Source organism: Cardiocondyla obscurior, linkage group LG10 (assembly GCF_019399895.1).
Source record: "Cardiocondyla obscurior isolate alpha-2009 linkage group LG10, Cobs3.1, whole genome shotgun sequence".
NCBI lineage: Eukaryota > Metazoa > Arthropoda > Insecta > Hymenoptera > Formicidae > Cardiocondyla > Cardiocondyla obscurior.
Window position 1 is genome coordinate 6,610,048 of NC_091873.1, and position 21,153 is coordinate 6,631,200.

The window sequence follows — 21,153 nt, forward strand, 5'->3', positions numbered from 1 at the left end:
TCCTCGCGACACTTGTATTCTCTCATAAATCCATTGTAATTAATCAAATATGATACGCATATCTACTTGCTGATTTTTCATAGTATTTTGCACTTGTTGATAAATTTATTTACGCTTGCTTCTTTATTTAATTAACAGGGATGCTGCCAACAAGTTAATCGCCACGCAATTTTATTTCTGAAAAACAAAAGTTTATATTAATAATAGGCAGTAATTAAAATAATTAAAAAAAAATTAAAGAAACAGGCAAAAAATAAAATCTCTTACTTCAATGTAATCGACAACGTTCCATCGGCACATTGGATGCATAATCTACGAAAAAACATGTTTGAACGTACGTTTAAGGGCCAAGGAGAATATATAGAGCGTACGTTTACATCGAGGATAACATTAATTGGGAATTAAGGGCGCGAACGCCGGTGGCCGTCAGGAGCCACCTGCTACTACTAGTAGCGTCGTGCTAAGGGGATTGATTTATTGTACCCGGGGGAGAAAGAGGGTTGCCGAGGGTTTTCGAACTGATCTCACCAATGTCATTGTACTCTTCCGTTAAATAAAATTCTTAAGAGGCGTCGCGGATACATTGTCAACGATATTTTCTATTTTTTTTAATTTTTTTTTCTTCTGCAAATCAAACTTTTGATTTTAACAAATGTAAATCTTCTGCAATTCTCTGATCGATTTAATCTTCGAGCGTATAATAATATATATTATCTAAAAAATTCAGACTTAAAATAAAAATAATGTTAAGCGAAATAAAATTCCTTATAATTAAATGTATTAATTAAAATATGTCTGAGTGAAAAAAAGGATACGAAACGGAGAAGCTGGTAAATGGAATATGTGACGCATTGGCACAATGGGGTGTATTTTTCTCTCGAGCGAAGCATACGGCTTGGATTAAAGATGGAAATTGTGGAACGGCAAACACAAACAGCAGTCTACGATCCTAATAATCCGCAAACGTCGTTTATCATCCAAAAGCGGATCCGCCTTAGCTCGAGACCACTCCTACTCGAGGGTGCGCGCAGCCGCCAATCGTTCTTATTCACTCTTGCATGTGGTACATACATATATTTGTATTGCATCATATAAGTCTTAGAATTAAACTTGTCATACTTATATATCGACGCATTTATTTAATTTTTTTTATTTTTGCTCTACCTTTATAAAATAATTGGATCTGATCGTACACCGTATGTACATGTTAAATGTATGTATTGATACACATATTAAATATAATACATACATTTAGACTTACATTTCATATTTAAAAATATTTAATCGTAAGAAAAATAACGTTGAAAATTTTTTGTATTGCCGTATTTCAACTTATTTTTTAATTTCTTAGCATTTATGCCATACGTTTTTAATCTTTTTGCATTGATAGACGTCGTTGGATCTTTAGAAACTTTATCTTGTTTCCCGGTATTTAGTTGATTAAATCGCGTATTCTTTTTTTTCTTTTTGCTTACTGATTTAGTAATAGACGCCTTTTCGTTATTGTTCTCCACTTTAATGTTATTAATATCTATTTTTATTTTAGAGTCTTCCATGGTCTTATTAATTTTTATTTTTGGAGGACTTGGGTGATCGTCTTCGGTTTTTAATATATTTTCTTGTTTCCGTTTTCTATTCTTATTTAGTATGATTTTACTCTCCGTGTCGTTATTTTTTTCATCTTTTATACTGCTATCATTATTAATATCCAAATTATTTTCTACACTACTCTCTGTTACACGCTCTTCTTTTTCCTTAGAAGCAGCGTCAGTATTTGTAAGCTTAGATTTATTAACTTTAGCTTTCTTTTTTCGCCTATGTTTCTTATTACTAGTTTCGGTTTGTTCGATGACGAGCTTGTCCTGTTCTTCTTCCTTTTCATCCGGTTCACTAAATATACACAAATAATATGCAAATTATAAAATATCCATATATATTACGCATTCTTAATCCTCGTGTAATACTTACGGGTATAAACTTTTAAGAACTTTTTGCTTAAGTGTTTCATTCATTGCCTTTTTTTTATATATTTGAACCTCATTCCTTTCTACGTGTTCTGGTTTATATTTTAGAGCTTGCCGTAAGGGACACCACTTATTCAACTCCCGATCATCGGCCATTAGAATCTTAAAGCAAAGAGAGATAATGTGAGAGGTAATTACAAGAAAAATTAATTACTGTGACGAATAATACCATTATAAATATTGATCTTAACGCTAATATTTTATACAATTAGTACTTACCTCTGTAACACTTAACCCGTAATCGTTTGGTTCTACTTGTCGATATTTAAATCTACAAGGCAAATCTCCGATCATGTCTTCATAATCTAATGAATAATATTGATTAAAATAATCCGTATATGTAGGAAATTGTTGCGGATCATATTTGGGCTTTTCTTTTGCTATAAGCTCCGCGAATTTAGATCGCTTTCTTCGTTTTCTCCTTTTTGTACTTTCAATGAGTTCAGATTGCAGATCCTGAGAACCGTCATAGTCTGCATCCATCTACAATTAAACGTAAAGTTTAAATAAAAATCGTATTAACCAAATATGTAATAAAAAAATTATAAGTACGTTAAAATCTGCATCTTCGCAATAAGGTTCTTCACATGGCAAATTTTCCATATCATTTTTATCTGCAGTTGGATCGTACGTGTCCCACGAGGGTACGTTTAATTCTTCATCAATCTCTGAGCACTCGGGCTTTTGCATCTCGTCTTTGCCGCCAGCATAATATTTATCATCGAAAATTTCTTTCATTTTTCTATCGTGCTCATTCGGATCAAAATCGGAATCAAAGTCAACGTTTTCGAAGTGCATATCGTCGTTTCCTGCAATTAATATAAATTAGTATAATGTTGTACAATGTAAAATAAATTTAAGCACGTTCCAAAACTAAAAAAATCACGTTACCTGTAATTTCTTTCAATTTTTCTATCTTCTCTTCTATTTCTTTTCTTTTTAATGCCTTTAATCGTTTTAATTCTTCTTTCTTCTGCTGTTTCTCTTGTTCTTTTCTTTCTTTAGTTTCGGCTCTTTTCACAGCTCTGCGTGTATCTTTTTTTCGCATCGAGTTTTCCATTGTTCGTGGATATCTTAATGTAAAGTAAAATTTATTAATAGAAAAAAAAGAAAAAATTAAAGTATATATTTAAAAATAATTATTTATTTATTAAATAAGGACTCATACCTCTTGATAAATTCTTGATCAGGTTCCTCAAATCTAAAATTATATTTATGTTCAAATTCCTCTTGCTTCTGGATAGTTTTCTCATCTTCTGATAAATTCTCGTCGCTGTCGTGAATAACATGATTGTATTCTAAATCAACGTCGCACGATTCTTTATCCATATATTTATTATTTAAAATGTAATCTCTCAAGAACTTTTCATTTGAATCTAAATTCGGATCCGACCAAAAATCGCGCAATGGCTTAAGTGCGTCCTTATCCTTAGGATCTATTTCTACTTCTTGACCTTTCAGCCATTCCTTGTAAGATTCTTCTTCCTAGACAAATAAAATAATAGCAGTGTTACACGCGGAAAGCTGTTTCGTTTAACGTAGAAAAAACAAGAGAAAACGTCGTGCGCAAAGTTCTTTCTTTGTAACGCCTAATATTATTAAAAAATATTAATAAAGATTAGTAAAATATAAATTAAATATATACTTTGTACTTCTCATCCTGTGTTTTCTCTTTTATCTTTAAAAGACCATTATCGTCGTCCTCATTTTCGTCTTCATCTTTCAAAGCATGCTTGAAACTATCTTTCAATTCTTTTTGCTCCTCCACATAAGTTTTAGATTCAGCTTTTTGTTCTGCATCATCTTCATCTTCGCTGCTACTAAACCGCCCATCTCTTTCCAATATTATTTTACGTTCGTAATCACGTAAAAAAAGAGGTTTCTCTTTCTTCAACTTCTTTTTTTCTTTGTCTTCTGTTTCGGTACTTTCAGATGTACCCGGTTTATCGATATTATTTAAGAACTTGATTTTTTCATCGTACGGGCTTAGATTTTCCGATTTCAAGCAAGCTAACGTCATGAGAAACTGTTTATCAAATTCTGGATTATAAACCTGAAAAAAATTTAATATTAATTCATGTGGAATAAAAAGATAATAAAATACAAAGTCCTTTAATACAGACGAAAAAAAAATTATAATTTATTATAAGAATAATTAATAATTCGTTGTGCAAACCAACATACATCCTCATCTTCTGACGAGCTGCTATCACTAGTCTCGTCGTCGGAAAATGCGGCATCCTCTCCATATCTTGCCTTCACTAAAAAATAGAATAAAAATAAAAATAAAAAAAAAAGAAAAGGGTTACGATTATGCACATTAGAAAATAAAAGAAACTCTTAATTTATAAGTAGCAAATTATGAATTCACGTTTTATTTAATTTATTTTTAATAAAAGGTAAGGAAAATTAAAACCGACATTGGTTAGGTTTACTTACATTTGTGCAGCTCTTCCTTTTGACGAAAGCTATCATAAATGTTTGCGTACCCCTCATTTATTTTTAATTCTCCTCCTTCGTCGGAATCGGAGTTGTCGCCGTTAAACAGCACGGACATGTTAATCGAGCACGTGCGTTCGCACCGACGTGCTCCAGAAAACAGATTGAGGCGAATGGTCAACCTAACGTCAACCTAACCTCGTCGACGACTCCGCTGCGATAATCTTGGGGATTTAAAAAGCAATTGAGAAGTTATGCAGCGTATGCACGACCGATTATCCATGTGAGGTGACTTATTAATACTTTGAAACGCATTAAAAATTATACTGCGTCGTCGTGGAACATTCGTCGAACGAGTAAAAGTCTCGACGACCAAAGTTCAACAATCAAATTTAATAAATGAAAATTTACCTGTCTCTCTGTACGTCTGTTAACTCTTTTACGTTTGATGTTGCAGAATCGCTTACGAGCTGTAAAGATGATTTATATCCTGGATAAGGCACGCATCCTGTGCAGATCCACTTTTCGTAAGGATGTCATTTCTGGTTTTATTAATAAAAAACCGCCGGCGAGAAATATGGAACATTATCCTAATCATAGAAGGAACACCTGGTCAGAAACTAAATTTAAAATGAAGGACAATGTAAGCGACGATTATAAGATTGTGTATAGGGAAATCTCGGCTATGAACGGGTTAATTGTCATAGGATATTATGCCGGATGGGTAGGTCTTGCAGTGAATATATCTACTTTGGGATACTTCATCTATGATAGAAATTCTTTACAAAAAAGAGGATTAAAAGGAGTACTACACGATGAATCTAAAACCGGGCCTTTTACACTTGTACAACAAGGATTTTTGTGGTTTACTAGTACTATCGTAACCGTTATACTTATATACGGTAGCAGAATGCTCCCGTTTAGAATTTATCACAATCCTAAGGAAAAAATGTTTAAGGCTGTATTTGTCAGGGACATATTGGGTAAAAAACGAATAGAAACATTCGGCGAGGGTACTCTCGAACCTGCATTTAAGCAGAAAGATGGGGGAAAAGTATTCTTTAAAATGAATAACCGTATTGCTCTAATTGACCAAGAATTTTTTCCAGTGCCATACGTGTATGAGCAAATGTTACGTAAAACCAAATAAAATTATAAGTATTGTTATGCTTATGTATTATATCGTGACAATGTAATAAACAAGATCAATTTAATGAAAAAAAAAAAATATCTAACAATTTCTTAATCTTAAGACGATGTTTTACTTTTTAAAATTTTTTTTTTAATTTTTTTTCCTTTACATTTGTTTCTTAATAATTTAATAAGTAATTAATATTTAATGTAAAAAAAATTATTCTAAAATCTTAATGTTTAAAATGTTAAAATTATAACATTTGAATAATTCCCGAATTTCGTACATATTAATTTATTCTGTTATACCGACACTGATATATATTTAACAAACTTTAATTCGTAATATTCAATAAAAAAGATATGTATGCTTTAAACGCAAGCTTAACCTTTCTTATTTAATTGTTAAATTTGTACACAGGTGCTCTTTAGACGAATGCAAGGAGTATAAAATATTAAAATTACAATATTAAAGTATAGGATCCTTGTCTTATTTTTTCTCTCTCTCTAAATAATTATTTTTCAATCTACGTACTTGCATACTTGTTCGTATGGAAGTTTTTCAATAACATTATTACCTTTTTCAAGTTTGACGTCAATGCTGTAGTGTTCTATGTGTAATTTTTTTACTATTGCTTTCATGCCTTTATGTTTTCCCCAGAGAATTAAGACTTCTTTACCTATCGCAGGAATTACGGTCTCTAAATATTCTTGATCCACTCGTATAATATGTCCGTTAACTTCTTCGGGTGTCTTCAATTTTATTTTACCTACAAAGCCGTCCGTTTCGACTGATTGAACGACGCCTTTAGCCTTGTAATATTTATCGCCCAAACTTTTTGTAGTTACTTTAATTATTAAACCTTCTTTCAACCATCCTTCAATGAGTGGAGAATTATCGGTATTTTTTAACTTTTTATCCGATTTGCTCTGGCTAACTTCACTTTTTATTTTTTTGTCTGGCTTGCTTTGATTATCTTCACTTTTTCTCTTTTCTTGCTTTATTTCAATTTTAGGGAGTAACTTCGGTTTTGGCTTTAGTTTTATATCAAGGACTAAAGGCGTATCATTTTCAGGACGTATTAAAGGTACCTTAGACGTTTCGCCTTCCTCGATCTTTATATCCTGTTTTGCTTTTTCTATTTGTTTGTCAATAAAATCCATTAACCGTTCTTCATCGTCCTTGTCCATCTTTTCTTTTTTTGCTTTTTTTTCTTGAGCAGCAAGTGTCTCAGGATCCCTATCGATGTATGTAACAAACCACCCTGAAATGATACAAGTTATTTAAAAAATCTGAAACTCCACAAAATTTTAATTATTAATATTATATTACAAACAATAAATTACATTAAAGTACAAACCTTTTTCGGTCTCATCTACAACACACTGTCCCGTACGTCCGAGCCATTTTACAAAAGCTGTTAAGGTGAGCCACTGAGTTGCATTCATGTGTATATGTCCTCTATCAGAAATGTATTCCTGATATACTCTATTCGCTGGTACTCGACGGGTGCCGAATTGCCTTTTCAATAAGTTCAGATACCCCTGCGAAAATTCGCGTGAGAATTGATCCATGTACTTATGCGCATTTTCGGCAAACAGTAACAGCTGACGATGATGAGACTCCGACATCGTGTGACACTTAAATCCATTTTCGTCCCGACATTGCTTCTGACACATTTGACAATACCACCTTAACTTTTGCAGTCCCTTCGCCTTGATTTTATTAGCAATGTACTTCGGCGTGCCTACTTCGTGCTTCCCCATTATTCGCGTCCTACTCTTACGTTCGACTCAGAATAAATCCTGCAATAAAGTAACACATTTAACAATTGCCTATTTGTTAAAATTTAATTAAATAATAAATATATAAAACAATAATTTGCTTACAAAAAAAACTTGTGCATTATTTATAGGTTAAATTATTTATTGCAAGCGAGACGATATTTAAGAAAAATGGCAGGATTTTTATTACTTTTATAAACGTATCGAACTTACAGGATTTTTTCGTAAGTTTTCTCGCCACAAGCTGATGATTTTGGTCAAATTTAAGGAAACTGGCCTACTCACTGACAGTCCTCGATCTGGAGTAACTATTCCTTTAAAGATATGACAGGTAGAAGGGAGAAAGACGACGTATAATGTCTCCTGCACACCAGCGCGGATTATGTCTCTTTCTACAGAAAAGCTAAGCTCTCATTGGACAACGGTGTCGTTGCTCCAATACTCGCGCATGCCGGTCTTGCTAAGTGACCATCTTTATTTACTCTCGCGGTGTAAAAAAGACAGAAAACTTCGTCATGTGTGTTTTCGGTATTTTGCTCTCGTAAATGAACCTATTGTTGTGCCACTAAACGTTGTTTGAGAAAACTTTTCGAAGGCTCTAACCTTTTTCTTTTTCTCCTCACCTACACATGGACTACTGACGTAAGTTTGTTAATTAATTGACAAATATTTAAACGGATACGGCACATATCATTTGATTTGTTTTAATTTATTTGCTACAGTGATTAAAAGGCAGGCATCAACATGAGCGATTCTGACGATGCAGATATTTTGGCTGATATTCGAGCTCTGGAAGAAGTTTTAGCTTTGGACACGAACGAGGAATCTCAGCAGCGTGATCGTAGCAGCCAGAAACTTGTCATACTGTCGGATATTGACTCCGAAAATGATGATGATAATAAAAAGGAAAACGTTGACGACGACTATCTTGATTACATATCTACAAATCGTCATATCGACGCGTCTCTGAATGCTTACGATATTAATACAAAGTTGCTTACAGGTCTGACGATAGTTAAAAAACAGCTGACTGTTTTATTAGAAAAGTCTGAGCAGAAAATTAAACTACTGGATGAGAAAATGATACTGTCCAAGGATAATTGTGACTTTACTTCCAAATTAACAATCAGTCACGCCGGCATGCCATATTTTAAGGATAAAGATTTTTTCAGCGCTCCAAAAAATTACGATGCCAAGTTAAAGGAAGCACGTGGCGAATTGTTCCTTCCGTTTTTGAAAAAGCCAAGTCGCTGGTCGCGAAAAGACAGGGAAATACTTTTCAATGCCATAAAAGATCAAGCTATTGAATTCGTATTAAGCGAAGATTTCAACAAAGGTGTTGAAGAATCCGATAGGCAAGGGAAAAGAGCTAAGCTGGTACATCCGAAAAATTGGAAGGAAATGATAGAAGCGATGGGTGAAAGAGAGTTTGACTGGCACAAAATTTCGGCTATGAATTTCGACAATAAGCATTCGCCCGGCGAATGCCAGGCTATGTGGAATGTCTACCTGCACCCGAAATTCAAGAAGGATGAGTGGACGAGTACGGAAGACAAGAAATTGCTGCGATATGCAAACGAATATAAATGCCAAAATTGGGATGCTATTACGCAGATATTGGGGACAAAGCGTAGCGCGTACCAATGTTTTATTAGATACAATACCATAAAAAAATTAACATTTGGACATAACTGGACCAAAGCGGAAGATAAACATCTCTACAAAGTTATAGACGCTATTAGAATTGGGGATTATATTTCCTGGACTGATATCGCCAATCACATGCGGCATAGAACTAAGCAACAAGTTTATATACGATGGACATACAGGCAAGCACCGCATTTAAGAAAAGGTAGATTTACTTATTTGGAAACGACAAATCTGTTGAAAGCGGTGCAAAAATACGGCAAGGATTTTTGCAAAATTGCAAACGTGGTGATGCCACATCGAACTTCGGTACAACTTCACCAGCACTACACGACAATAACGACGAACGATTTTAATATATGGTCAATCGACGATGATGTAACATTAATTGATCTGCAATTAAAATATCGTAACAATTGGTCTAAGATAGCAACATATTTTTCTAATAAGTCGAGAACACAAGTGAGACATCGATATAGCGCGTTACTGAAATACGTAGAGAAGGGTATTAGCCTTGAAAATATACCTAGACCGCCCCTTACAATTCGCAATAGGAAGTATTTGAAATCTAAGGCGACCAAGTTAAAATCACTTGATAAAGCTTCGTTATTGAAATTACCGAAACAGTCCTCTGTAGAAATTTCCGATATTCAATTAAGGCTGTACGAGACTCTTTGCTTCCCACCTTTGAATAAATTTAATGATTCTGAAAAAGAACTTTACGACGTCGAAGAACTTATGCTCAACACCAAGAAGTTATACAATGCGTTGAATGTATTAAATGCCAATCTTGATATTCCAGATGATTTTCTGGATTACGTACAGTTAAATAACAAAGACAAACAACTTTTGGTTTCTTTAAAAAAATACATAAACGCTTTAAAAAGTACAACACAGAATAAGGAACGAGTGGAAGAGTATAGGACGCGAATGTTCGGCTGCACGCCAGAAGTTAGCGAGAGTGATTTCTTCATACCGCCACTTCCGTTTGACGGACATGTAAGGAACAAAAAAATTAAATATCAACATAAAACGTCTATAAACTATGATTTAGATGTGAATGAAAAGTTTCTTGTTAATAAGTCTTTAGATTTTTCAGTAACTTCCTATATGTATCCTCTTATTACCATCGAGGAACACATTCAGTTTTCTAAATTTGGTCAATTTTTAACGAATGACTACCACAATTATCACCAAAATAAACATCTGTATAAATCAATAAAGTGCGTCTTGTCTTCTGCTCCAGAAAGCACTCTATTATTACGTAAAGCTTTATTAAAATCTGACGAATTAAATGTGAGTATTAAATCAAATTTGACAAAGCAATTAAACGAACAGAATATAGAGGAAACGAACAATATTGATGAAGAAGTTGAAAGAAGAACGAGCCTGAATAACGCAATTCTGCCGAATCAAGCGACTTTATTGGGTTGGAAGAATTTGCTTCTTTGGAAATTATTGTACGACTATCAAGCTGAATGTGTTCAACCGTGTAAATCAATAGCATCGCCTAAAATTGAGAGAAAACAAAAGCAAACGACAACGGATTCTTCACCTGAGGAAATAGAAAGTGATGAATACAAGCTACTGCGAACTCGCCTGCTGCAATTATTTAAAATTCCCATAGGTTTGTCGAACACCATACTACAAACAGAAGGACCAGAAACGATATTTTCTTTAAAACCACCCGATGAAAAGAAAGCTGTTTCGCTGAAAAGAAAATGCGAAGATACCAAAAAGACAAAAGTTAATAACAAACCTCAACCCGTTTCAGACACTACAATGTCGAACGCTCCTGTTCTACGCAAAAGAAGAAAAGTCAGTTTGAAATAACTGATGCATTCGGCATTCTCAAATCGATACCAAACTATTTGTAGGAAGCATTATTGTTTTATTTATCTGCAAATAATACATTTTAGTTTACATTTTTATATCTTTCTTTATGTTAAAATAAATGTGCGTAGAAAAAAAGACTAGCTTTTCATTTTATTACAAATATAATCTTCTGAAAATAATCCGTAATGTATTACATAACTGTGATAATCAATAATAACGATTAGGAAAAATGGTTTAGAATGTATGTATATCTGAATGCGAACATGTTACAAATACGTGTATAATTGTAAGTTTATAAGATATAAAATTACATTTATAAATTTTAGGAAGGCCATAAGAACGGCTATTGACAAATGTAGTTTTAAACAAATGTAAATTTGTCAAAACCTAATTATAACATGTATAAATGATATCGAGTAATGTGTAGTACTTATAAAAGACGTTTAAAAAGAAATGCAATATTAATTAGTTATATAAAAAAATATACTTTATACACATATGTATATATATATATGTATATATATGCCAAAGTGTCTCTTTTTCTACTTTTATTTTTATTCTAATCGATATATTTTTTTTTTTATTTATAAATACTTAACAATATCATTCTTAAAATCAGCGAAACTAACACTAATGAGTGATATAATAATGAAATGAGAGATCCAATTTATATATACATATAATATTACAAATCATATCACATGCTCTTTGTAATGAGTAAATAAAAGACGAAACATAGAGTATTAATATCGTAATTGGGACACATATATGTAGAACATATTCGTTCATCAGATACATCAAAGTTTCTAGTATTATTTTATGTAAAAAAATGAAATATCTTTTTTATTTTTTTCTCTTAAGAGTTATCTTAGGAAATATTTTTAGTGCGTCATGTTATTTTACACGATATAATAGTTAATATTGTCTAACAATAATCTATTAGATTGAAGGAAGAAATGCAAGTGTATCTTACATGCAAAAAGGATTTTGTGTCTCTAAGTTAGACTGTATGCAAATAATTTTCACTCAGTTGACATATGTATATTTTACAACTTACATTTTATATTTTGTTAAGATTCAATACCTTGTAAATTTGTCTCATTAAATTCTTATAATGATTATCGTTCGGTAACTATTTCTTTTTCGATACCGAACTGTTAAAATTACCTGTTATGATTATTGTGCAACCAGCTGTAAGAACGCCCCATAAGATTAGACTCGGCTCCACTTTACTGATCAAAGACCTAACGTAATCCAGAATTAATTTGAGTGGTTCGTTTGCTATCTTAAAACCTGGCTTCTCTTGAATAATCTTTATTTTTGTCAGATAATCGAGAAGTGGTGAATGATCTTTACTAAATATTGGAAAGTACTCTCCTATTCTTTCTCTAGTCCACCAAGAACGAGTATTCGAGCTGTATTTGAGACAATATAAATAAGTTAAATAATGGTGTACGTTTGAAATATATACGATAGATTGTACTTACGTTTTGCTCCATGAGGTATAATGGTAATGATAAAGACTAGCTCTAATATATTTCGGCGGTCTGTCTCGGAACGGATTTTCGACATTATTTATTAGAGCCAATACTTCAGGCTGTCCGTTTAACAAACGATAAGCTAGCGACGTTAACCACGGGTTTTGATGATATGTACCTAAAGCAGCAAACCACATTTGCCAATCGAGACGCGGTTGATGAGGTGCTGCAAAAAGAAAATTTTTTTTTACATTTTATAATTATAATTAATTAACAATGATTGCGTACGAAATAATATAAAAGAAAATATTTGATATATGAAAATATCTCACCAACAAATGGTAGCGAATTATTAACATTGCCGGGTTTATATAGAAATTCGTATTCCTTCCACGGTCCTTCGATGTTATTACTTCCTTCTATCACAACTTCGGGTCTACCATCTACCCCAGTCATGCGACGGAATAATCCATAACTGTTTGTTATATGAAGATGATCTATCTTTGCATGAACCTGCTTTAGCTGATTAAATACTGTCGTGTTGTGCGTTTCATGCAAAGTGGAATACGGTACCTGCAAAGATTTATTTTACATGTATTTACATACGTGCGATACTTTACGTATCGCATTAAATTTCCAGTAATAAATGTAAGCACGTTAAAACTGACGTATTTAGATATATTTATTACTTACAAGGCTTAACGTGAAAATGCTGCCTACAACCGTGATGTACAAAAGCGTGACAATCACTGTTGTAATTTTTTCATATGTACTTTTCGCAAAATGTAAAGACGTGACTATCGCATCCAGGAATGTTAATCCAAGGGATGCTAGACCAACGTATATGAAAAGTATCACCGCACGCGATAGAACATAATCAAATTGCTCTGGTGTAAACTCTGTAAAAAAAGAAGATACGATTATAATTAAACGCTCAATGGAAGATTAAATTATTATTTGTATTAATAAGGAAGTAATAAGTACTGATGTTAGATTCTATGGTCCAGTTGTCTGTTAACTTGAGTCCGTAAAAAACGTATGTTCCATACAATATCACTCCGTAAACCGATATAGTTGTTAGTGTCGAGAGATAATTTTTTATACGCGATTTATCGCCTTTAGATTTTCGTTTATAAAAGAACTGATCATCTAGCAAGGATATGCATAAACAGATAGTAAGGAAATTGAAGAAATTGTAATTTCCAGTAACGATAATGCATAGTTGTAGAAACACCTGAAACAAAATTAAAGTGTCACAAAAATCAATCAAGCGACGTAAGTTTATAGATATTACGTTACAGCTGATTGAAAACCATTGTTACATACCTGTAAGTAAAATGCTATTATTCTCACTTTTCTGTTTGGAAAAAAAAATAAAATTGGTACTGCGAGCTCAATGACATTTGTAGCTACAGTGGTTAATCGAAGAAACCACGTTGGTAATTGATGTGCATACCATGCCAAAGCAGTTGGTATACACTGAGATTCAAAATGAATATTTAGAGCTGCAAAATAAAAAATAATAAAAATATTATTAGCGTACAAATATATATATCGTACAATCTGAGTCTGTGAAAATTATTTTACCATCCAATTTCCACCAAAGTGGACAGCCTGAAGTGAGTTTCACTACGCCGCTAGAAAACATAAGGCGGAAAAGTAACCAACGTACGGCCCAGAGCGTTACACCATCGCTCGGTTTCCCTCGATAAGGATACCAAATAGGTGCGATAAATATGCATAAAAATCCAGCCTCCAATAACAGAACGTCCCTGCAAGTTTAACGTGTACATAAGTCTTAATTACTTTATGTAATCAATTAAATTATGTATACAGCTAAATAAATTATATATTCACAAAAAAATAGGCGTTGCGTAATATATGTTAAAATTATTTTTTAATTGCGGTTTTAATTATGATACAAAAATATATATTCGTAAATAAAAAATAAGCATGTGAGAAGATCGATACGAGAAATTTAAATATAGATAAAAATAATACAACTCACCATTGGAAGAACATAAATGTTTGGCCAATCTGATACAAAGAATAATACAGAGACCATAGCCCTGCAAATGTTATAGCCGTGCAGAATTTCTGCGAGATAAATCTGCAAACGTAATTTTTTGGGCATTAGCAATTCCATAACAATATTCTCTGATATTAAAAAAAATTTTGCTTAATTGTGTCGTATTTAAAATGTACCCTGCAAAGGAGAGAACCGTCCCAAGAATAGCCAATACATCCAGCATATATTCAACGTTTAAACCCAGATACGGCGCCAGCCACAAGAACGTTGGCTTCTGCTTCAGTTTAGTCATCCACGTCGCACGCCCTTTGAGATCCAACTGCGTTCTGGCCGGCAGGATTCCATTGTCGCCGTACAATCCTGCAAAGTATACGAATTAATAACATCCCAAACTATATTATAAATCCCACCGAAACATTAATTTACGCACGCATATCCTAACACAAACTGTACATCTTTTTACGTTTGGAAATCGGTGCGTAGGATCGCGATTCGATTTGCAGCACGTAAAATTCTGTTCTGGAGCACGTAATAAGAAGCGTAATTCGACTCCAACGCAGGCGTGTACAAAGCGGAGTATATGCGTTTCGGAGTACCGTGTATGAACGAAGCTAATGAATATTTATCTCATTACGCAACGCGGGTAGACGAGCGTTCTCCGAGAAGCTCGACGCGTGCGGTCTCGCTTCCGCGAGCAGGAAAATATATTGCGACGTACGACACGATCGCCGACGAAGCTTCGGTCGAGGTACGCGGTGTTATGCCTCACCTGGAATCTGCACGTAGAAGCTGAGGAACGCGAACAGGTATATGATGCAGATACCGCGTAGAAACAGATTACGGGTGTACCGTAATTGCGCCATGGTCGTGATCGCAAGTTTTATGTGAGAAACCTCGCATTTAGCGACGAAGATTGAACGAGCGACCTACGCTGCCGGGTCAAAACGCAACGCACACACGCACACAGTGACGTCAGGCACGGTCCACGGCCCTCCCGCGGCTCCCGCCCGGCGCTAAAATCGCGCAGGCACACGCACACACGCGTGTAACCGGTGACGAAACCCGCCAAACCGCCTTCCGGCGATAACAGCTCGCTAGATAGCGAGGCGACGCTACGCGCGCTCATTGGCGGCTGTTGAATTTAATCGCTGAAACTCAAATTCAGAAGCGACGCGGCGATAAATCGGACGGGCCATTATTTTTCAGTAAAATTTAATATAAATAAGATTTATTTTTTAACTCATCGTGGCGTTTAAACGTTAAATCTGTAATCAATTTCTTACCAAAAAAAAAAAAGAAAAGGAAAAGAAAAAGCATTTAAATTAAATAATAGATAATATAAATCGTTCAAATATTTTAATGCCAAATATACTATACTATACTCACTATACTATACCATACTCACGCACGTTCTTCCGGTGCGTGTCCGTCGTTCGTCTCGCATTCGTCATTTCCGGAGAGAGTCAAGTGGCGCTGACAGCTGGGAGATTTCTCGTACCATATTTATCTCGTTTTCAAAGCCATGTGCTATAACGTGCGGCGAGTGAGATAACTCTTATCGGTGCACCGTGTACGTTTCACCGATTCGCTTGTTCGTCAAGATAAACAGGTAATAATTACGAGAGAGGCACGCCGAAATAATGCAAGGTGTCAACATGGCCGAGCGACTCGGTTTGGGACCCGAAGTCCGCGAGCTCAAGCTGGGCCCCAGCTTCAACTCGAGCAACAGCTCCAAGTTCCACACCTTGAAATGTAAGTCCGATGTCCGGGAAATACAGGGAGCGAAATCAACCTCTCGCTTCATCCGTTTAAGTCTGTTAAAATATTTAAAACTTACCGACGAAAAAATAAAAATCCGGAGCAAAGTAAAGATCTTTAATTAAAGGGAACGATGCTCCAAAAATAAATTAATTTAAAAGCATTTAATTGGTTACTTAATTTTTTTAGATGACTTCAAGCCCGCAAGCGTTGACGATTCTAAGGTCGCCAAAGTCGACGTAGGTTCAGATAACACAATAACGGTTACCGTGCCACATTTGGACGGTGCTGGTACGCCTTATACCGTGTTCAAAGGTTCGCAAAGGCCTTATAATAAAGAGTACGTCCTAATTTTTGATAAAGTCACGAGGGAGATCACGTTGGAGAAGCTCACTGCCAATGTTCAAGTTAAAAAGACACGGTTTGTTGCAATATGCGTTCTATCACGTCGTATCTCTCGCGTTCTACTCCCAAGTCGCGTTATAAATTTTTCTTTTTCTTTTCGCAGAGCCGAACCTAAACGTAATAGCAATAACAATTCTATGCCCGTTGAAGTTAAAAGGAGTCCTACATATGGCAGGGCAAATGGAAGGACCAAAGTTATAAGTGGAAAAAAGAGAGAACCTTCTCTGCAATTACATCCGAAGCAAAGCCCGCAACGAACATCACCGTACGATAAGACGAGCCCTCCAACAGTGTCTGTTAATAGGTTTGTATTATATTATTTTTAAATCGATGCGCAAAAATATTTTAATCAATTTTGTTTTATTACCTTTTATATTACGATTTCAGCTCTTCACCTGTGCAATTATTGAGTGGACAACCAACCTTAGCCAGTCTGCCAATGATTGGATCGGACAACGACGATTTTGCACTGTCAGCATCAATGCCTGGATCTTCCTCTGCAACAATAGTTTCTCAATCAATTTTATTACCAAATACAAAATCATCCACCTTGGAGAATGATTCCAGTTCTAGTGGTTCCAGTTCCGACAGTTCAAGTAGCGATAACGAAACGGAAAGCATCTCAATGCCGACAGCGATTCAAGGTAAAATAAGAAAAATATATAGATAATTTTAAAACCTTACTATAAATCTATTAATTCTTAATTATCAATTACTTCTATTTAAAATAATGTAAAAAAATGTTACTTCTCTTTTTTTTTAAGATAATTTAAGTGGTACAACTGCCTCACCTACGGTCTTTATGTCGGATAATATTTATGAAGATCTGCAATTATCTGAATCAGAATCAGATAATTAACGATGATATGTTAATAGAATTAAGAAATGTTCCAAGGAAGCTGACTGTATAATTTTTGTTTTACGGTATCTCTTTGATTATTTTATGAATTATTTTTGTACAATTCTAAATAATAAAACTCTAATAAAATCGTAATCTAATACTCTGAAAAATATAAAGTAACATTATATCATTTATGAATATTTATTTAATGTGAATAAATAAAATGCTCATATAATATATAATTGTGACTTGTACATAAATCTATATAAAATATATATCTAACAATTGTATTAAATATCTTTCTGGTTTATAGATAATTGTAAATATATATTTTTTTTTGTTCTATAAAAAATCTAAAGCGTTCATATAATTATACGATCAATAATGTAAATTATTCAAGTAACAATAAATAGCATTTCTCTTTGTAAAAATTGTATCGTAATCTACGCTTTTTTTTTTTTTTACGTCTAATAGCTTTGATAATCTAATATTAGTCTAGCTAACTGACTACGTTTACCCAAGTGACTATTTCTTAATTTAAGGCAATTCTTAAAAATACTATCGTTGGAAGCGTCGTCGCAATTGATGTCTTTGTATTTTATCTTTAACGTGGGTTCTATCGCGCGAAATACGTGCATGTCGCTGAACGACACGTACATTTCAAACAAAGAAATTACAGGGCTATGCTTCGAAAGTTTCAGAAGAGTGGAAATGTCCTTGTCCGATCGCGCTAATGGAATGTTCGCTTCGACTGTCTGTCGCACTGAAATTACATTTAAACGAAAGAGATTAAAAGTTTTACTCGAATTAAAATAGACTCCATAAAACGAATGTTAAGATAACGACGTTCACATACTTGCATTGTAATCTTTAATGTAAAACGCGATATTATTATAGTTCTGCTCATCATATTTTCCGTAGTTGCTATTGACGTCCACTTCGTCATGAGCTGCTTCATTTGTATAAATTATATCGGGATGGAACTCGATAAATGGAATTGGACTGAATATCTGATAGCGGCTAATAGTATTCATTCGTACCTGGTGCAAAATGAGCGAATTATACTAAAAGTAATCACATATATTATTAATGAAATGGTTACGTGTGCTTACCCTGTTCAAATAATCTAATTTTAATTTCGTTCCCATTTCCATAAGAAGAACTAGACTTTCCGACGAGAATTTCTTTGCGCACAAATCAGTCACGGCGATTTTCAACATCGGATCTAAATCTATGGAAGTTACATTGGCTGGTAATCGTATTGAAAGCCAAGTGATTTTAGATTGATCCTTTTTGTACTTCTCGTTTAATACCGATATGTATGTTTTTACTTCGTGATAAACGTCGCTTCGGCCTTTCGACGGCGAATCCGAATTGTATAAAAGAACCTGCAAAAGATTAATTATAAAAATTAAAACTAATTTTTTTTTTTTAATTGTAACGACGTAACTAAAAGTCTATTTTTAACTAACCACCATCAGAAAAGTCTTGCATTTCTTTTCCATACAATTTTGCGCGTAGTGCTCGATAAAGTTTAGACCATCCTGCTTTTTATTTAAATCAATAGTGATAATTATATTAATCCTCGTATTTTCTGTCACATACGGTACAGGTATAATTTCTACTTTTCCTAATGGTTTGCAAAGCTCGATTCGCTTCCTTATTTCCTTCCCTGTGGCCACTTCGCTAAATACCAAGTCGAGAATATAATCCATCCCTCTGGATGCGTCAAATCTTAAATAGCCATTCAATAGTCTGATAAAGCTTAGTTTGTTATCATATCTGTTTATAATATTGTTCACAGCTGAGCTTATCACATGATCTATGTCGGCTTTTCTGTCGCCTTTTAGCTCCTGAATGTTAATAAAGTCGGTCTCGAAAAAAACGTGAGATAAATTAAAATAAGACCAGCGCAATACGTCAAAGCGTCCTAGAGGTCTATTTCCAGGTTGATTTCCAATGGGCCAAGATACATTACTCTGACCCTGCGGGCCCAAATGTGCAGTCGCAGATATTACCTCACGTATGTTAGAAATCTGTTTGTGAACTTTAACGGCGTTAATCTAAAAATAACGTGGAATTTTATATTAAATTATATTTTACAGAATACTTAATAATTTATATGTTATTTTAGGAGACTCACCGCGGCGAAGTACATGTTAAATTTATAAACGAGTATGTGATCATATATCGGATATACAGAGAGCGAATTCTGGAACTCGTTTTGCTCGGTCAAGCGTATAAAATCTTTTTCGAAATTAAACGCGGGCGTTAACTGTGTGAATGTGAAATTTAGTCCTTGTATATTGCTAGCGCAGGGCATGGAAGTGGAATGGAGAACGCAACGGCCGAAATTAACGTCGTCCGAATCCGAATATGCATTCTTCACGCACCAGTCTAGATTATTTTTCATTTCTCGTATAACGGAATTGCTCAGAAGAATACCGGACTCTGAAAATTTAATTTTATTTCGAGTTAATTGCTAATTAATTAGATCTATTGGATTATAAATCTGTATTATTTACCAAGCGAGCAATAAGTATCGATTTCACTTTGAGCACCTAAGTGAACATTTTGGCTGACGCTTATTTTATTTACGAATTCCATTAGGCCTCTTGCATTCACGTAACTTACATCTTTAGTAAGAAAGTAATAATCATAGCTCTCCAAATAATTATCAACGATATATTTCATGGCGTGAAAAGGTTTTAAGATACTTCTCGTGTCGGTAAACCCTACTATGCCGGGGAAAGAAACATTCGGCTTTGTGCCTTCTGGGATAGAGATAAAATACCGAATTTTATCTACTATATGAGCAATCGTTTTGTTTAGAGCTACATCCCTGCTGTGCAGATACTCGCGGCTTGTTATAATGCCCACAAACAATTTCTCCCTAATTCCAAGCTCTGTGGAATAATATCTTGGACGTACAAATGCTTTCCTAGCTTTCTGCACTTGTTGAGGTTTACTGTCGGTATTCATTCGCGGCTCATAAGGATCTATAGCTTCCAAGGTGTTCAGGGAATGATCTAAGGACTCTGCTACGTCATGCTGCCTGTCGACGTCAATTGGTATCAGCAGGAGGCTAAAACTTAGCCCCATACATATACCTACTATCAAGTATGCATTGCTCCAACAGAGAGAGTATAATATTTTAAGTAGAGCCTTCATTTTGCCACGTTTAACGAGCTCTTTCTCGCAGATCGTCTCGATCGTTTTAAAATAACGAATACGATAAAAAAAATTTGTTTAACAAATTAATCTCTTCTCTATCTTTAAGCATGCTTTAGATATTCCGAAAGGTGATACCGTATACCTGACAGCACCTACAAATATATATCGATACGTGAATGATATATACTAAATATTAAATATTAAATAATAATTATTATAGACATCGTGCACAATTAATATTTAGTATATGTAACAATATATCAGATCTCTAACATAATAAATTTTTCCAATACCTTGTTGAAACCTCATAATAACCTTAACATCGCGAAAGCGTACGAATACTCGTGCATCAGTACGAATCTGTTTAAAATCATTAATTCCGATAGTTAGAGCATAATCATCTGTGTCATGTCCACCAATTTCACACACACATACGTATAATAAATTAGAGATAAATAATATTAATTAAAGACGCGCATTCTCTCTTTCCCTCCCTTCTTTTACCTCACTACTAGACTATAGTATATACTGCACTATACTAAACACGTATATTCACGCGACCGCATCTCCATTCGGATAATCTGCAACCGATAATAACTTAAATGG

General features: G+C 34.2%; 7 protein-coding genes across 8 annotated transcripts; 3 read left to right on the forward strand and 4 right to left on the reverse strand.

Annotated features, from left to right (window-relative positions):
* Positions 1-267: 267 nt before the first annotated feature.
* LOC139106107 (protein KRI1 homolog) lies at positions 268-4,600 on the reverse strand. Its single transcript, XM_070662638.1, has 9 exons — positions 4,464-4,600; positions 4,209-4,285; positions 3,670-4,077; positions 3,193-3,509; positions 2,916-3,097; positions 2,577-2,833; positions 2,244-2,507; positions 1,969-2,126; positions 268-1,890 (listed from the first exon to the last, which is right to left on the reverse strand). The coding sequence occupies exons 1-9, from the start codon at positions 4,579-4,581 to the stop codon at positions 1,281-1,283; spliced, it is 2,391 nt and encodes a 796-aa protein (XP_070518739.1). The 5' UTR covers positions 4,582-4,600; the 3' UTR covers positions 268-1,280.
* Positions 4,601-4,941: 341 nt separating this feature from the next.
* LOC139106116 (uncharacterized) lies at positions 4,942-5,691 on the forward strand. The gene has a single exon (XM_070662649.1). The coding sequence runs from the start codon at positions 4,942-4,944 to the stop codon at positions 5,611-5,613; it is 672 nt and encodes a 223-aa protein (XP_070518750.1). The 3' UTR covers positions 5,614-5,691.
* Positions 4,954-7,738, reverse strand: Kin17 (kin17 DNA and RNA binding protein). Of its 2 annotated transcripts, XM_070662646.1 has the most exons (4): positions 7,593-7,738; positions 6,956-7,400; positions 6,173-6,859; positions 4,954-5,053 (listed from the first exon to the last, which is right to left on the reverse strand). In XM_070662646.1, exons 2-4 carry the CDS (start codon positions 7,359-7,361, stop codon positions 5,049-5,051), a joined length of 1,098 nt encoding a protein of 365 aa, XP_070518747.1. In that variant the 5' UTR covers positions 7,362-7,400; positions 7,593-7,738; the 3' UTR covers positions 4,954-5,048. The 2 variants fall into 2 exon arrangements, with proteins under 2 accessions (XP_070518747.1, XP_070518746.1); XM_070662645.1 differs by lacking the exon at positions 4,954-5,053 and having other exon boundaries at positions 5,751-6,859.
* A 101-nt stretch (positions 7,739-7,839) lies between these two features.
* Pbp95 (proximal sequence element A Pbp95) lies at positions 7,840-11,030 on the forward strand. The gene is made up of 2 exons (XM_070662637.1): positions 7,840-8,021; positions 8,102-11,030. Exon 2 carries the CDS (start codon positions 8,124-8,126, stop codon positions 10,857-10,859), a length of 2,736 nt encoding a protein of 911 aa, XP_070518738.1. The 5' UTR covers positions 7,840-8,021; positions 8,102-8,123; the 3' UTR covers positions 10,860-11,030.
* A 98-nt stretch (positions 11,031-11,128) lies between these two features.
* On the reverse strand, positions 11,129-15,357 carry LOC139106109 (lipase maturation factor 2). Its single transcript, XM_070662640.1, has 10 exons — positions 15,139-15,357; positions 14,546-14,729; positions 14,349-14,450; positions 13,928-14,112; positions 13,667-13,845; positions 13,325-13,574; positions 13,034-13,239; positions 12,673-12,913; positions 12,350-12,566; positions 11,129-12,277 (listed from the first exon to the last, which is right to left on the reverse strand). Exons 1-10 carry the CDS (start codon positions 15,230-15,232, stop codon positions 11,995-11,997), a joined length of 1,941 nt encoding a protein of 646 aa, XP_070518741.1. The 5' UTR covers positions 15,233-15,357; the 3' UTR covers positions 11,129-11,994.
* A 439-nt stretch (positions 15,358-15,796) lies between these two features.
* Positions 15,797-17,615, forward strand: Eaf (ELL-associated factor). The gene is made up of 5 exons (XM_070662647.1): positions 15,797-16,121; positions 16,317-16,548; positions 16,636-16,836; positions 16,920-17,176; positions 17,297-17,615. Exons 1-5 carry the CDS (start codon positions 16,010-16,012, stop codon positions 17,389-17,391), a joined length of 897 nt encoding a protein of 298 aa, XP_070518748.1. The 5' UTR covers positions 15,797-16,009; the 3' UTR covers positions 17,392-17,615.
* On the reverse strand, positions 17,556-21,039 carry Chpf (Chondroitin polymerizing factor). Its single transcript, XM_070662639.1, has 7 exons — positions 20,841-21,039; positions 19,899-20,699; positions 19,517-19,824; positions 18,846-19,436; positions 18,486-18,761; positions 18,230-18,413; positions 17,556-18,136 (listed from the first exon to the last, which is right to left on the reverse strand). The coding sequence occupies exons 2-7, from the start codon at positions 20,542-20,544 to the stop codon at positions 17,841-17,843; spliced, it is 2,301 nt and encodes a 766-aa protein (XP_070518740.1). The 5' UTR covers positions 20,545-20,699; positions 20,841-21,039; the 3' UTR covers positions 17,556-17,840.
* Between the last annotated feature and the right edge of the window lie 114 nt (positions 21,040-21,153).

Bases quoted from the DNA above. Each gene is read 5' to 3' on its own strand.
- Kin17 (XM_070662645.1), bottom strand. From the start codon at position 7,361: ATGGGGAAGCACGAAGTAGGCACGCCGAAGTACATTGCTAATAAAATC. The intron at 6,860-6,955 runs GTTTGTACTTTA...GTATCATTTCAG, and splicing joins TGTAGATGAGACCGAAAAAG to GGTGGTTTGTTACATACATC.
- LOC139106116 (XM_070662649.1), top strand. From the start codon at position 4,942: ATGATTTATATCCTGGATAAGGCACGCATCCTGTGCAGATCCACTTTT.
- Pbp95 (XM_070662637.1), top strand. From the start codon at position 8,124: ATGAGCGATTCTGACGATGCAGATATTTTGGCTGATATTCGAGCTCTG.
- LOC139106109 (XM_070662640.1), bottom strand. From the start codon at position 15,232: ATGGCGCAATTACGGTACACCCGTAATCTGTTTCTACGCGGTATCTGC. The intron at 14,451-14,545 runs GTACATTTTAAA...TTACGTTTGCAG, and splicing joins ACGGTTCTCTCCTTTGCAGG to ATTTATCTCGCAGAAATTCT. The intron at 14,113-14,348 runs GTGAGTTGTATT...TTAAACTTGCAG, and splicing joins ACATTTATGTTCTTCCAATG to GGACGTTCTGTTATTGGAGG.
- Chpf (XM_070662639.1), bottom strand. From the start codon at position 20,544: ATGAAGGCTCTACTTAAAATATTATACTCTCTCTGTTGGAGCAATGCA. The intron at 19,437-19,516 runs GTGAGTCTCCTA...CGTTATTTTTAG, and splicing joins TTAACATGTACTTCGCCGCG to ATTAACGCCGTTAAAGTTCA. The intron at 18,414-18,485 runs GTAAGCACACGT...ATTTTGCACCAG, and splicing joins AATTAGATTATTTGAACAGG to GTACGAATGAATACTATTAG.
- Eaf (XM_070662647.1), top strand. From the start codon at position 16,010: ATGCAAGGTGTCAACATGGCCGAGCGACTCGGTTTGGGACCCGAAGTC. The intron at 16,122-16,316 runs GTAAGTCCGATG...TAATTTTTTTAG, and splicing joins CAAGTTCCACACCTTGAAAT to ATGACTTCAAGCCCGCAAGC. The intron at 17,177-17,296 runs GTAAAATAAGAA...TTTTTTTTTAAG, and splicing joins AATGCCGACAGCGATTCAAG to ATAATTTAAGTGGTACAACT.
- LOC139106107 (XM_070662638.1), bottom strand. From the start codon at position 4,581: ATGTCCGTGCTGTTTAACGGCGACAACTCCGATTCCGACGAAGGAGGA. The intron at 4,286-4,463 runs GTAAGTAAACCT...TCTATTTTTTAG, and splicing joins AAAGGAAGAGCTGCACAAAT to TGAAGGCAAGATATGGAGAG. The intron at 3,510-3,669 runs GTATATATTTAA...TTATTTGTCTAG, and splicing joins CACAGGATGAGAAGTACAAA to GAAGAAGAATCTTACAAGGA.